Source organism: Microtus ochrogaster, unplaced genomic scaffold, assembly GCF_000317375.1.
Source record: "Microtus ochrogaster isolate Prairie Vole_2 unplaced genomic scaffold, MicOch1.0 UNK1, whole genome shotgun sequence".
Lineage (NCBI taxonomy): Eukaryota > Metazoa > Chordata > Mammalia > Rodentia > Cricetidae > Microtus > Microtus ochrogaster.
The window spans coordinates 8,617,924-8,631,826 of NW_004949099.1; the positions used below are offsets into that span (position 1 = coordinate 8,617,924).

General features: G+C 43.4%; 1 protein-coding gene across 3 annotated transcripts in view; it reads left to right on the top strand.

Annotated features, from left to right (window-relative positions):
- The window catches only part of Slc25a26 (solute carrier family 25 member 26), a 122,956-nt gene that overhangs the window by 37,119 nt on the left and 71,934 nt on the right, over positions 1 to 13,903 (top strand). The window contains exons 4-5 of one of the 3 annotated variants that reach the window (XM_005364915.3): positions 4,848 to 4,952; positions 6,709 to 6,756. The exons of 1 other annotated variant lie outside the window; for it this stretch is intronic. In XM_005364915.3, coding sequence (XP_005364972.1) covers positions 4,848 to 4,952; positions 6,709 to 6,756 — 153 coding nt within the window. The remainder of the gene's footprint in view (positions 1 to 4,847; positions 4,953 to 6,708; positions 6,757 to 13,903) is intronic. One more of the 3 variants, XM_026788062.1, reaches the window with a different exon arrangement.

Consider the following 13,903-nt stretch of genomic DNA (forward strand, 5'->3'; position numbering starts at 1 on the left):
AGCCATGTGTTCTCAGGTCTTTTAGAAGCACAGGTGTGAACCATCACACTCAGCTCCATTGTTCTCTGTATGTGAAGCCATGTGTTCTCAGGTCTGATGAAGATGTCACCGTCCCTCTGTCCTGGCTCCATCCCGCGTGTGTGCCCCAGAGCAGTTCCAGGAGACCTGGGGGCAGGGTCACTTGCATTTCCTGCCACAGAGCTGCAGCACTCAGGCATGCTTTGTTCCTGTGCAGTGCTCTGCTGTTCCTCACATTCACACTGGGGAAAATCCAGAAAACCAAGCGGAAGGCATGGGGAGAGCAGGAGGAGAGAGAGACTGCCTTGGGTCTGAACTGCCACACCACAGAAGTCAGACTCCATGCTGGGGCCTTTGTACCAGGCAAAGGCTGAGACTGTTTTCCATCTGAGAACCTTTTCCAAGTTTTTCTTCTGTTTCTGTGTTTTTAAGAAATAAAAATGTAATCTAAGAACATGAAGGGTTATGAAACATGAAGTTCCATAAATATTTATGCTGAAGCTCAGAAGCGGACAGCTCCTATTTTCTTGCCATATTGGGGTCATATTTCATTGTTGACCTCCTGAATTGGAAAGCTCAAGGCATTAGTGTGCCCTTTTCTTTCTTTCCTCTTTCATTTATTTGTGTGCTTTCATTCTTTGGTGAGCGGTAGATGTTGGGAGCTTGCCTTTAGGCTTCTATTGGTGTCAGTGGACTTCATTTTGCATCTCAGTTTTCAGTGGGTTTCTGAGAGCTCACGCTCTTACCCAGAGAAGTGATTTGTATGTAATTCCGAGCCTCTGGGACGCTGTCTGCTTTGCTCTGTTGTAGACCATTGCCAACTTAAAAACAGACATCGTTGTCAAAGTCGTATTAGTCTTGCATCGACAAGGTTATTTTAATTTGGCTCCTTCATTTTATTTCTCCTCACATAAAGTCTTTGGTCCATGGAACTTATACATGGTGATTGCAAAGAAGTTAGAAAATATGGATAAGCAGAAAAAAATACCTGTAATCCTACTGTATTTTTTCTAGTCTTTTAATCAAAATATGTATGGGTATTTCATATAAAGATAATTGAAAAATAAGGGAATACCAGTAAAGGTATTTGTATGGAAATGTATAACTTTTTGGTGTTTTTTTTTTCTTTTTGGTGGTTTAATTTTCTTTCTACATATAACAATACAAAAATGTTATCTATAGTAGAGTTTTCTTTTTCTTCTGTTGGTTAGTGAGGTTGATATATATTTTTCTCAATCTCAAGGCATTTATGACTCAGTAGAAATTTTTTAAAAAAAATTGATAGTGTAGGACTGGGGAGGTGGCTTAGTGGGTAAGAGTGCTTGCTGTGACTGCGACATGATATGAGTTCAAATCCTAGCACCCATGTAGCAGCAGACATAAGCTGCATGTGCCTATAACCCTGTTATTGGGAGACAGTGATGGGAAGATTCCTGGCACTCACTGGCCAGCTAGCCAGCCTACCTGAACTGGCAAGCTTCAGGTTCCATGAGAGACCCTGTCTCAAAATATAAAGGTGGTAAGCATTTGAGGAAGGTACCAGGTGTTGTGAGCATTACTTTAGCCATATAAGGATGTGATACATTTGTTTATGCTGCGTTTGTTTAATAATGTAAATATGGGTTGCTTTGCCTGCCTAAGGCACCTGATTGGTTTAATAAAAATCTGAATGGCCAATAGCTAGGCAGTAGAGGGATAACAGGGCTGGAGGGCAGAGAGTAAGTAGGCGGTATCTAGGCCCTAGAGAATGAAAAGAGAGGAAGAGGGAGAAAAAGAGGGAGACACCCTGGGCCGGCCAGCCAGACGGACATGGAATAGGACCTACAGAATGAAAGAAAGGTAAAAAGCCCAGAGGCAAAACAGAGATAAAGAGAAACAAGGTAAATTAAGTTATGAGCATTCATAGCTAATAGTAAGTCTCCATGTCTTGATTTGTAGGCTGGCAGTCCAAGAAAGCCTGCTACACACAAGTGCTTGTGTAGCTGTACACACAACTCACACACACATACGGAGTAAGAGCAAAATGTCATAGTTTTATTTAGGAAGTAAGAATAATGAAGGAGCTTTTTGTGACAGAGGAGGTATATTAATGGGAACTAAAGAAAAATTATAGAAGAGGCCTGGAGGGATTGCTTAGTGGCCAAGAATAATTCCTGTGAAAGCTAGTGGACCTGTGTTCAAATCCCTAATACCCACTTAAAAGCCATATACTGCTGTAAGTGCCGATCACTCTAATGTTGGTGGCTGGTTGAGACGGGAGCATTCCTGTCTGGATGCCTGCCTCAGTCAGTGGACTTCAGGTTCAGTGAGAAAAGTTTACGAGAGAAACCAGGTGAAAGGGTAGAGAAGATCCCACTGTCCTCTGGCCTCTGCATGGGCCCCCACAGTGACATGTGCTTGCTCTCATGTGCATGCACGCTACATACTTGCCATACCACACACAATACATAAACAGTAGAATCTAATGGATACCATAAAACTTCTGCTTCGGATCGGTTAAGGAAAGTCACGTGGGTATACATACAATTGTATAAATATGTATGTTTACTCATTAGTCAGGAGATAAAAGTGCAGCAGTTAGGAACAGAGTGAGCTGAGGGAGGTCAGGGGAATGCGTCAGAGGTTGCTCGGAGTATCCCAGTAGCCGTCTGAAGCCCCTCTGCTCATGTCATTTGGTTCAGGGACGGTCCCATGATTGTTGGAACTGGCCAGGGCTCCTGACCACCCTTCCATAGCCTCTGTGTCTTCATATATGGTACCACTTTTCCCCTGGTTGTTATCTTCTGTCTTGCTGTTACTCAGTTGGATGTAATGGTCTTGTCTTTGCTAGACATCTGTGTCCTGAGCCTCGCGAACAAAGGAGGTGGCGACATCACACTGTTGGAGCTAACAGTGCAAGGACGGTCCTCTCCCAGAAGAGGAGTGTGTTTTCTCCTCAGTGTGTTGGTAGGCGAGAGGTGCTGGAGGTCAACCCTTCTTTTCTGCGTGAGACCACATTATTAGTGTAGCATAGTATCAGAGATAACTCTGTTCAGAGAAGCAGTTAACAAAGCAACTCCCAGCTGGTCAAAATGCTGTGGCATGCTCACTATATGTGGAGCATCTCTACCACATCCCCTCCCAGGGCTCAGAAAATGTCATGCCAGAGGGGGCAGGAAGATTTTAAGAGGCAGAGATCAAGAAGGCAAGGGGCAAACAGTATCTTTTAGACAAGGCTTACAGAATCTGTGGCTGCCTTCCCAAGACCTACACAAGGTCAGCATTCCAGCCTGGAGTGGAGCGGACTCACCAGCCCCTGTGCTCACTGAGAAGCGCAGAGAGTGGATGGCTGCCGAGGGAGGGAGGGAGGGCAGGAGAGTCAATTGTTTCAGGAGTATGGCCTCTGATTAGGTCCAGTTATTCAGTGGATATAGCTCTATACTTCTACACATATTGGCAGCACTAACTAGACTTCTGGGTTATTTAAAAAATAAAAGAGGACAGGACACAAGCTTGGGAGGGGATGATGTTGAGATAGATAATCATATTTCATTGTATACATGTATGAAATTCTCAAAGATATAATGTGTACATACATGAAATTCTTAAAGAATTAATAAAAATACTATATTTTAAATGAAAAAAAATAAGCTTTGGCCAGCCCTATTAGTACATGTGTGCCTGTAATCCTAACATTTCAGAGGCTGAGGAAGGGGACTCTGGGTTGAAGACCAGCCTGGGCCGCATAATGAGAGCAGTTCTATTTGCAGCGTAATTTATCTTGTGGTATTAGGGACTGAACCCAGGGCTTCATATGTGCTAGATAATGTCTGTACACCTGCCCGTGTCCTCAGCCCTCTTACTTTAGTTTTTGATACCAATCTTGCTAAGTTGTCCAGGGAGGCCTTGAACTTTGGCTTCTCCTCTCCCAGCATCCCAGAAGGCCGACATTATACATCTGTTCCACCTAGTGTAGCTACATGTGTCACTGAAGAAAGATTATCTGCATTTCTTGCCATCTCTTACATATAAGTATATATTCATATTCTAAAAGCTGGAATTTAGTGTCTTCAAGCATGTGTAAAACACTGGGCATCAACCCAAGCTGCAGAAAGCATTATCTCTCTGGAATACTGCTGTGTCAGGGCTTCAACACAGAAACTGTTTAACGATCCTTTTATCTCCCCCGTGACTGACTGTTCATCCCCTCTCCTACGTTCTGGTTTCCACTGTAGTCTCTGTTTCTGAAAGTAACACCAGCCTTTATAGTGTGGAATCCTCTTCTCTTCACCGAAGACAAGTTAAGAATTGCTGTTGACTTAGCTAGGTGTGAGTGTGCCTAGTTGGGACCAGTGTCTGCTGGAATGCTGGTGCTGGTCCTCAGTTGTGTGGTGGGAAGGCCTAGGTGCCAGGCTGGCTTGAGAGTTGGTGGAGACTGGCGTGAGGTGGGAGGGACAGGGCTGCCAGCTTACAGACAGTCTCGCCTCTCCTGGTGTGTTACTTGTATATATTCCTTGGTGAAACAGGCTTGAAAAGTTGCTTAAGTGTGACATACTGTTCTATGAGTTGGGGATCCATGAGAATGGAATTTTCTTCCTGCCCCTGAGTGGTGTGTATGTATGTGTGGAGCTTGGTGTCCAAGGTGAGTAGATCTCATTCAGAGGAGGGTTTTGCTACTGATGACTCTGTGTGTCCTTGAAGGTTCAACAATTTTAGGTTAATAAAAGTCTTTTTGACACCTCACATTAAACCTTAAGATGATATTTGCATTATTAGTTTTGCATATAAAAAGATGTCAGTTTTGCAACAGCAACATCCTTTTCAGATATAATTAAATCTGTATGTTTTAGGTTGCCTGCTTGATTCGAGTTCCTTCTGAAGTGGTTAAACAGAGGGCGCAGGTGTCCGCTTCTTCAACAACCTTGCAGATCTTTTCTGCTATATTAAATGAAGAGGTAAGGCTGCTTTTAGACCCCCTCTTTCTCTGATGAGGGCGATTTTAGTGAGAACACTGTGACCTCGTTGCAGGGGCCTTGAGAAACTTTAGGATGGCCTTAATGTCTAACTACAAAAACTTTTTTTGCTGAGATTGTCTTTTCCTTTCTTTTTGAATTTTTATTTTTACTTTTTTAAAATTTTGAAGCAGTCATGTATTGAGTACTTGTAGTGATATTTCATTTGTATTTTAATGAATAAAGCTTGCCTGAAGACCAGAACGCAAAACAGCTACAGTAGTCAGCCGTACAGACCAGGCAGTGGTGGCACACACCTTTAATCCAAGCAGCCACTAGTTAGCCACAGAGGACGAGCGGTGGTGGTGCATGCCTTTAATCCCAGCACTAGAGAGGAATATAAGGCAGGATGAGACAGGGACTTGCTGTCTTTCAGTCTGAAGATTATTTCATAGAGGTGAGAGCTCTCTTGGCTGCTTTGCTGCTCTCATCTTCAGGTTGAGCCCCAGTATCTGTCTCTGGGTTATTATTCGTGCTGCAAGTACCACTGCTGCATATGCTCTGAATGTAATCTGCCTCAGTTGTCAGAATCAGACACATTAATCATGTGAAGGAACTAAGATACTCCACCAGAACATTGCTACAGAATTAGAGGGCCCATGGGAGAGAAGAAGTATTTAATATAAGATATAATAGTGGGCTGGTAATCATTGCCAGCATCAAAATGTTCCGTGAAATTGTCATTTCTCCTCTGGCATGGGGGCACATGCCTTTAATCCCAGCATTCTGGAGGCTGAGGCAGGTGAGCTTCCTAAGTTTTGAAGCCAGCCTGGCTTACACAGTGGGTTCCAGGCCAATCAGGGCTGCATCATGAGACCCTTAAACGAACAAGTAAGTAAGTAAATGTTCTTTCTCTTTCTGATCAGTGTTGGCAGTGATCAGAGCTGCCCTCCCTGGGCACATGTCTGACACTAGGCGTGTTTCTGTTGTCCTTGATCAGTTTAGCGGAAGCCTCTGTTGTTCTAGTTTGCTTTGATATATGAGTCAAAGTCTTGCTGTGTTGCTCAGGTTGGCCTTGAACTCCTGGGGTTATTCATTGTTGCTGCCTGGGCTGTGGCTATGGCTTCTGCCATCACGTGTCTCTCTCTCTCTCTCTCTTTTTTTTTTTTTTTGCTTTCCTTAAATTATGTGAGCCAATCTTAGTTTAGGTTTAAAGAAGAAGTTATTCTTTATCTTTGTTTTGGAGATGGGGACTTCCTGTGTGACACTGGCTGGTATTCAGTCTTCTTCCTCATCCTCCTGAGTGCTGGAATGACAGGTGTAAACCACCAAATCCCTCATCTTTCTGGTCTGTTACCATCTGTAGGAATGAGGTCAGTCCTATGGACTGCTCACTGGACTATGTGTGTACTTAAGCACATAACACTAGGCTTATCTTTAATACATACTTTTTGAGAGATTATTGACCAATTTCTGAAATAAGTCCTCATCTTACATTAAAGAATGATGGACTGACTTTTGGAAATGTATACAATGTAAATGTTTCCAAAAGATAAACACTGTTACTTAATACATATATAATATTTCATTATTAGAGATGTCAACTTCAGGGGAGCTTGTGTGCTTTAAACCAGTTTATTATGTTTAACTTCAGAAAACTATGGCTAAGCAATCTCTTAGAACTCAAATTTTGGAGCAGGCAGGTCTCTTTCTAGAATGTTCTTCAATTTTCTGATCACTTGGCTTTTGTTTGTTTCAGGGGATCCAAGGACTGTACCGAGGCTATAAAAGCACAGTTCTGAGAGAGGTAACCCAGTTATTACTCCTGAAGTCCCAAAGCAGGGGTGGGCTTTGATTGGTGACCCTATGCTTCTTAAGAGTCAGGAGGAGAAGGCCGTCACTCAGGAACTGCTTAGCTGCACCTTGGTTCTTCCATGTAGAAGAACGCTCGTGATGGTTTGCGGGCAGCTGGTGTCTCTTATCATTCCAGCTGGCTAAGGGTCTGCTAGCTGAAACACGGCAAGATCGGCTATGTAAGAAGCCCACCACAGGGAGGTAGCTTTTGGTTCCCCGTGTGAAATGCAGTGGAGAGAAGTCCAGCGCTTTCATCTTGGGCCTTCTAACTGACATGCTGTACTTGGCCCTCAGTAATGACGTCACTGGATACTGCAGACAACATGCTTCCAGCGGGGAGACTGAATTTTTACACAGTGAGCCGTGAGAAACGGTTTTAGTCTGGGACACAGTTTTCCATGACAGGGAAGAACTGGCTGATGTTTCCTCCTCTTCTTGGAGTCCTGCGACTGAAACATTTTAACTTGCAAAACTATTTCTTAATGTAAATAATGTGGGAGTTAGGAGAATATTGGTCATCTTTTGAAAACTCCCTGTGGCTTACAGGCTCTGTGTAGTGTGGCCTAGGCCTTTGGTTTTCAGGAGATAACGACCTGCACTGTGCCTTGTTGTGGAGCCTGACAGCTCCCTTTTTGGCAAACAGAATGTTCATCATTCGTAGTGTTCTGCATTTGTTGCTATTGTCTGAGAAATCTCACCCGAATGAGTCTCCTTCTGCCCTTCCTTTCTGACTCACGATACCTGTATTCTTTGCTCCTCTTACACCTGTGTGCAGGAAAGAGCGGAGGAAAGAGTAATCAACATTTTTTTAAATTTTTCTGAAAAGGGCTGAATAAATGAATATATTTCCATTCCCGAGAGTGCTAGTTTTGCATACAAAGAGATAAAACACATGCTCACAACTGTTGTTCCCTCCTCTCGGAAATTTGTTTTGACATATGTCGTGCTAGTAATTAATTTTTTGGCTGCAATCCTCGTGAATCGTGTGACCTTACTGAGATGACTTTGTTTACTCAGAGTGGCAGAGCTTTGCTGGCAGTTTGATTGGGGTCTTGTGCATTGTGCGTGCTCATCAAGGCTCCTTCAGAGCTGATTTGAGCTGAGGTGTTGCTCTGTCCATGGCCTCAGCTGGGATGAGAGGGAATTACTGCGGAATGAGATGCAGCTTCTCCAGGTGAGACAAATCAGAAGGGATGTCTGCTGTAAGCAACAGTTTGCACTATGAAGAGTTCCAAGCCTTGCATTAGCCTGACAGTAATATAAAATCTCTGTCTAGAGCCCATTTGATTGTTTCAATAAGAAACACACAGAAACGTTAGTGAGAACCACCAGGACATGTATGCAATTTGTTCAGTGTGCAATTTTTTCTTGAAAATAGTTTTACCTCACAAGCTACTGCCTTTAAGAAGGGCTTAAAGTTCAGCTCCATGCATTAGAAGGAGGATCTGCGTTCTCTGGGCTTTGTGAGCACTGCCACACAGTGTTGTGTTTGTTCTTTGTAGAGATTGTATACCTTGCCTCTTCTTCTCCTGAACTAGTTAAGTTTCTGTGAATTTTGCACTGAGTCTGAACAAGATCAACAGATTAGACTATTTACCTCACCTTTTCTCATGAACTTGACCAACTTAGATCCGGCTGAGCATCTTGGTGTATTGGGGTTACTGCAGTAAGATGGAGGTGGGGAACACAGTCGTGTTTGTGGGTGTAGGCAAGATGATTTTAGGTCCATTGACCTGAAGGTTTTATACAAACTAGCCTCATGCTGTTGAGTGTGAATTAGAGAGACTTAGGTGGGGAAAGAAAGCAGAGGAAAACAATCTGTTTTAAAAGAGCTTAAAAGTGAGTTAAGTTCAGCTGATTCCTTTATCTACAGATTCTACTTAACACTGTGCAGATAGCTCTGTCTGGTTGGGGAAGCACACAGGGGAGCCTTCTTTACCATGCAGTTAAGGGCTGGTGAGAGTTCAGAGGGCACCCATCCGGGTATACCCACACTTGTCACATTTATAATAAAAGCAAGATTTAGAGCTGGGGAGGTGGTTCAGCTGGTAAAGTACCTGCTACACAAGAGTGAGGGCCCTAGTACCGACATCAAAAGAGGGTTGTATTGGCAATTGCCTATAGTCCCAGGGTTGGAGAAGCAGAGGTAGCCAGATCTCTCGTGTTCACTGGTCACCCAGCCTAGCGGAACTGACCATTCCAGGTTTGGTGAGAGACTGTGTTCCAAAAATGAGGGGGAAAGTGATTGAAGAAGACACCTGGTGTTGACCTCTGACCTGCACATGCTCACACATACACATATGCATACATACACACATGTGCATGTGAGGGTACATACATGCACACACTGACACAAAGTGAGCCATGATTCTTGAAGGCTTGCAGTTAGAAGTAGTCAGAGAGGTGAGGAGATGTGTTAGCCTGAACTAGGACAGGAAAGGAGTGTGTGTGTTACATGTCTAAGTAGAATCCAGGATTCCCTGTTTCCCAGATGGACCTCAGGCCAAGGAAGTATGCTTTCAGAGCGCACTGATAAGGTGGGGTGTTGCAAGGAGGATAAATTGAACCTCTCATCTCAGCTGCATGTTTACTAGAAGACTGGAGGGGAAGACTTGGGAGATGCCCCAGAGAGAGCCTGACTTTGTGTCCTAGAGGAGGAAATTCCAGTTTGTGGCTTTTGCTGCTCGGATCTGAAGGGATGATGCTGTTGGTGCCGTCTTGGTTGTAGATATTACCATCTTAATAATGAGTAACTCCTGGCTTCTTGTACAGGAGTGTAGCCCCTCGATAGTTTGGAGGTAGATAAAGACACCCCTCCCCCCGACACACATCTTATAAGCAGGTCAGATGGATAGTGAGTGCAGCCTGTTCTGTAAATTCAAGACCCCAAACTGAGATGTAGAAGTCATTGAATAGTTCACCCCAGAGGAGATGGCCTTGCTTTGCAGACTCAGTCTCTCTTGTTATTCCTGTCAGGAAACAAGTATCCCCCTTAGGGATGTCTATGGGTTGTCCTTAGAATTTCCTTTCTGGTTCTGTTGTTTGCTCTTTCTCAGAGTCTTCCCCCAATTCATCATGTTGTTACAGTCTCTTGAGTGCCTTCTAGGGCCATTCATTTCATCCTTTGGGCTCCATCTCATGCTGATGGTATTTGCTAGCCAAATTGGATCATTTTATTCTTTATGATTGCATGGTGCTTGATTGTACAAATGAACCTTTATTTACTTAGCCAGCCCCTCATTGGTTGCCATTACAGATGCACCCCAAGGTGTAATGCTGTTTATGTACCATCTTGTACATGTGTGCCGGGATTTTTGTAGGTTACGTGCCAAGACATATGAATGTGTAATTTTGACAGACAATAGAAAGTTGAGTTTGTGGAAGTACCAGCCTGTATTTTTGCTGAGAATTCTGAAGCTCCCCTGTCCTCGGGCTTACTGGTGGTGCTAGTGGCCTAGGAGCTGCAAATGATGTTTTAACTTTAAGTAAGACTGAATGCATTAATATGTGTGTTAGAATTCTTTTGTTTATTGGGTTCTTTGAATCAATCACCATTCTTTGGAGAATTAACCCAGAAGATATATGTAAATCTCTTTTTTTTTTCATGCCTCTTACCTAATAGAAACTCAAGAAACATGATCTAAATTTGTATTATTGCTAGTCAAGTCTTTAAAGTTGGAGGTGGGGGATGACTAGTTCAAGGCTTGCATGAGGGACAAAGCCAGACAAAGCCTTTGACAGTAAGAAGACCCCTCCATGTGGGGTACAGCTCTGTCCCAGCTAAGTTCTGCAGTTGCCAAGCGCTGTTTCCAGTCCTCAGTTTCCCCTGCTTTGCCAGGAGCTTTGCATTCCGTCCTACTGAACTCTTAGGGAAGACGGACACTAGGACAGCCTACAGGACACCCAGATTAAAGCTGACTTGAAGCCGCTTGGTTCCGTCTACATTTGAATGTGTACCTGTGGCTCATGATAGGAGGTGTTGGAAAGAGGGGCCCAGGACTAGGGTCAAGATGCTTCATCCAAATATCTGCGCGAGAGGAGTTTTATCATTGTAAACATAGTGTGGAGTAGAGTTACCCTAATGTTTGAACTTTCTAAAATCATTAACATAAGGTCAGGAAAAATTGTGATTTTTAAAAATTCCGTTGCTAATTTACTATAAAAAGCTAATTTGCATTTTCAAATAAGAACACATCTTAGTTTGCTTTCTATTGCTATGATTAAAAAAATTCTGACCAAGAGCAACATGAGGAGAAAAGGGTTTATTTGACATTTCCATGTCTATCATTGAGGGAACTCACTCAAGCAGAAACAGAAGCAGACCCATGAAGGAATGCTGCTGCTGGCACGCTCCCCATGGCTTACTGAACCGGGACCACCTGTCTAGGGGTGGCCACATTCAAAGTGAGCTGGGTTCTCCCACATCAACTATCAGTCAAGAAAAGGCAGCACAGGTTTGCCCATAACCAATCTGGCGGAGGCGTTTTCTCAGTTGAGGTCCCTCTTCTCGGGTGACTGCAGTTTGTATTGCTGTTGACAGAGTATTAGCCAGCATTGTAACCCATCAAAGAAAGCCTTCTGCTCTGCTAGAGTTGTTCTCAGGGCTTGACTTGGTTGGCAAGCAGGCTGCAGGCTGAGGTGTGTCTTCAGCCCGAGAGACTTTCTGAGCGAGTCCTGGCCCTTCTGTGCCCTCTTAGGAGGATGATGTGAAACAGCCGCCCTGAACTTCACCACGCGCCACTGTTAGGGCTGGCCACTGCTTCCCAGCTTCTTGGTTGTACTTTTTACTCTCTGATCAGAGGGTTTCTTCTTAGCTGTGTGCTGCAGTGTGTGTCTTGACATTATGTCTTTGATTTGCCTCTTTGCTTCATCTTTGGTTTCTCCATCCTATTTCCAGTGGTTATTTTTTCTTTTTTAATTTTATTTTTTATAGGTAATCTGCGTTTCTCTTGCCTTTTCTCTCTTTGCCTGCTGATTCTCTAGCACAGAGAGCCTACACAGAGGCACTCAATAGTTTGTGTTGGTTTCCTCCTTCCATTAAGATCTGTTCTGTTTTGTTCCCATGCTACCAGACACCACGTTCATCTCTGAAGAGCGAGGCAGCTCTAATCAGGGCTGGAGACAGCCAGGCAGTGGCTCTCCTAATGATACGCTGCATTGTGACCTGCACACTTGCCAGGCACTGAAATTCCAAGTGGGGCATACTTTTCCAAGATTTCAATTTTCTTAACCCTTAGAAAAATGATTTTTGTTAGTCTGGCTTTGTTGGAGAAGAAGTGCTGTAGGCATTCACTGATCTCCAGCCCAGTGATTGTCCAGTGCAGAATGGCCAGCAGCCTTTGCAAACTTTCAACGTGAAGTTGTCTTCTAGTGATAATCGAGTGCAAACACACTGAGCCCCATTTTAATCCTCCAGAATTCATTTTATTAACTATGACCAAATAGAACATCTGTTTAAATTCCATAATGTTGGCTTCATGGGAAAAGAAAAGAAAATCCCTGTTTGTCCTTGGAATTTGTCCATTGCTTTCTTATTCAGTAAACGTGTACTAAGACATTGTTATTAATGGGAATATTAAACAAATGGCAATAAAATTTCCCCTTTAATTACACAGGTTTATAGGAAGAGTCACTTAATTGCATTTGCAATTCAGTAACTACTAGAGACCTGTGAAGAAAGAAGGATAAATCATTCAGTTAATCCTTTAGTGTAAGATCTTGACGTCACTGTGCTGCAGCTTGGATTTTAGCCTACACTTTCCACAATCTCTTCAGTAAATATTTTTAAACAGAACAATTCAGTAAAATTAATGTAGAAAAAAATACCTTTAGTCCTTTACTGTCTGTGTTGTAAGGTCCTGTTCACAGAAGCCAGCTGCTGTTTTCTTTCCTATTCTTGGGACAAATTCTGTTCTCACCTTAAAGCTCCAGAAATGCCTAGGCCTGCCACATGGCCCAGCTGATGAGGCCTGGCAGCCTGAGCTGATTCCTGGGACCCCCATGGTGGAAGGGGAGCGGGCTCCCTGAGCTGTCTTCCGGCCTCCACACATGTGCCACGGTGCTCAGTGCACACAGACACACGCACAGTAAACAGAGTGCGAGGGTGAAGAGTGGTGGTGTTCTCACGTACTTCTCCAGCACTTCTCTCGTTCCCACCAGCCCGCTCTTTTCCATATCCAGCGCAGTCAGTTTCTGTCTTCTTTTTCTTAATATACTTTTTCTGGTGTTCTTTAGTCTTCTACAGATAACCTTATCTTCATTTCTATTAAGGTTGCTCCTGTGGAAGGGATGAATACACACACACACACACACACACACAGAGCCATGAAATATACAGACACATGCCCACACACATATTCTTGAAATTACATATAAAACATATAATTTGCTTTGCAAAGAGGATCCTTCATCAGATAAATGCCAAGTATGGTCATTGAACACTAGAGTTTGAAAAGTCTCGAGTCCTATTACTGGTATAATCTTACTGTCTGCACTAATTTCATATTTCTAGAAGGGCTAAGAGAGAAACAACATTTATATATTAAGAAAATTAAATTTGAAGTAAAATACAGAAATTTTATGAGCAGTTCAAGGTTGAAGGTTATTTGAAGGAACTTGAAGATTTGTGTCTGTGAGGTTTGACAGTCTGGCATGGGTTCTTATAATGAAAAGCTACAGTTTGAAATAATGACTTAATGTATTTTTAAATCTTCAAACTATAAAGCATTAGCCTTTTTCCAGATGAGTGAGCCGATTCAGCAGAGCTAGGAAATGTTGTGATTGGAATTTGAGGTCAAGTGTGTGAAGCCCCCAAGTGTGCATTCCCGGTCACAGGATGTCACTTGCTTACTCCTCACATTTAAGCCCACTGATCGCTCACTTTCAGTAAATCCCAGGAAAATGACTACAGCAAAGCTTGGATCAAGACCGGAAGCGGAAAACAGCACATTGTCCTGTGGGTGTGGGTATGTGTAGGGGCATGTGTCTGTGTGTGTCTATGCATGTGTGGTGGGAGTGTGTCTGTGTGTGTCTGTGCGTGTGTGGATGTATGGATGGGTGTGTGGAGGGAGTGTGTCTGTGTGTGTCTATGCGTGTGTGGA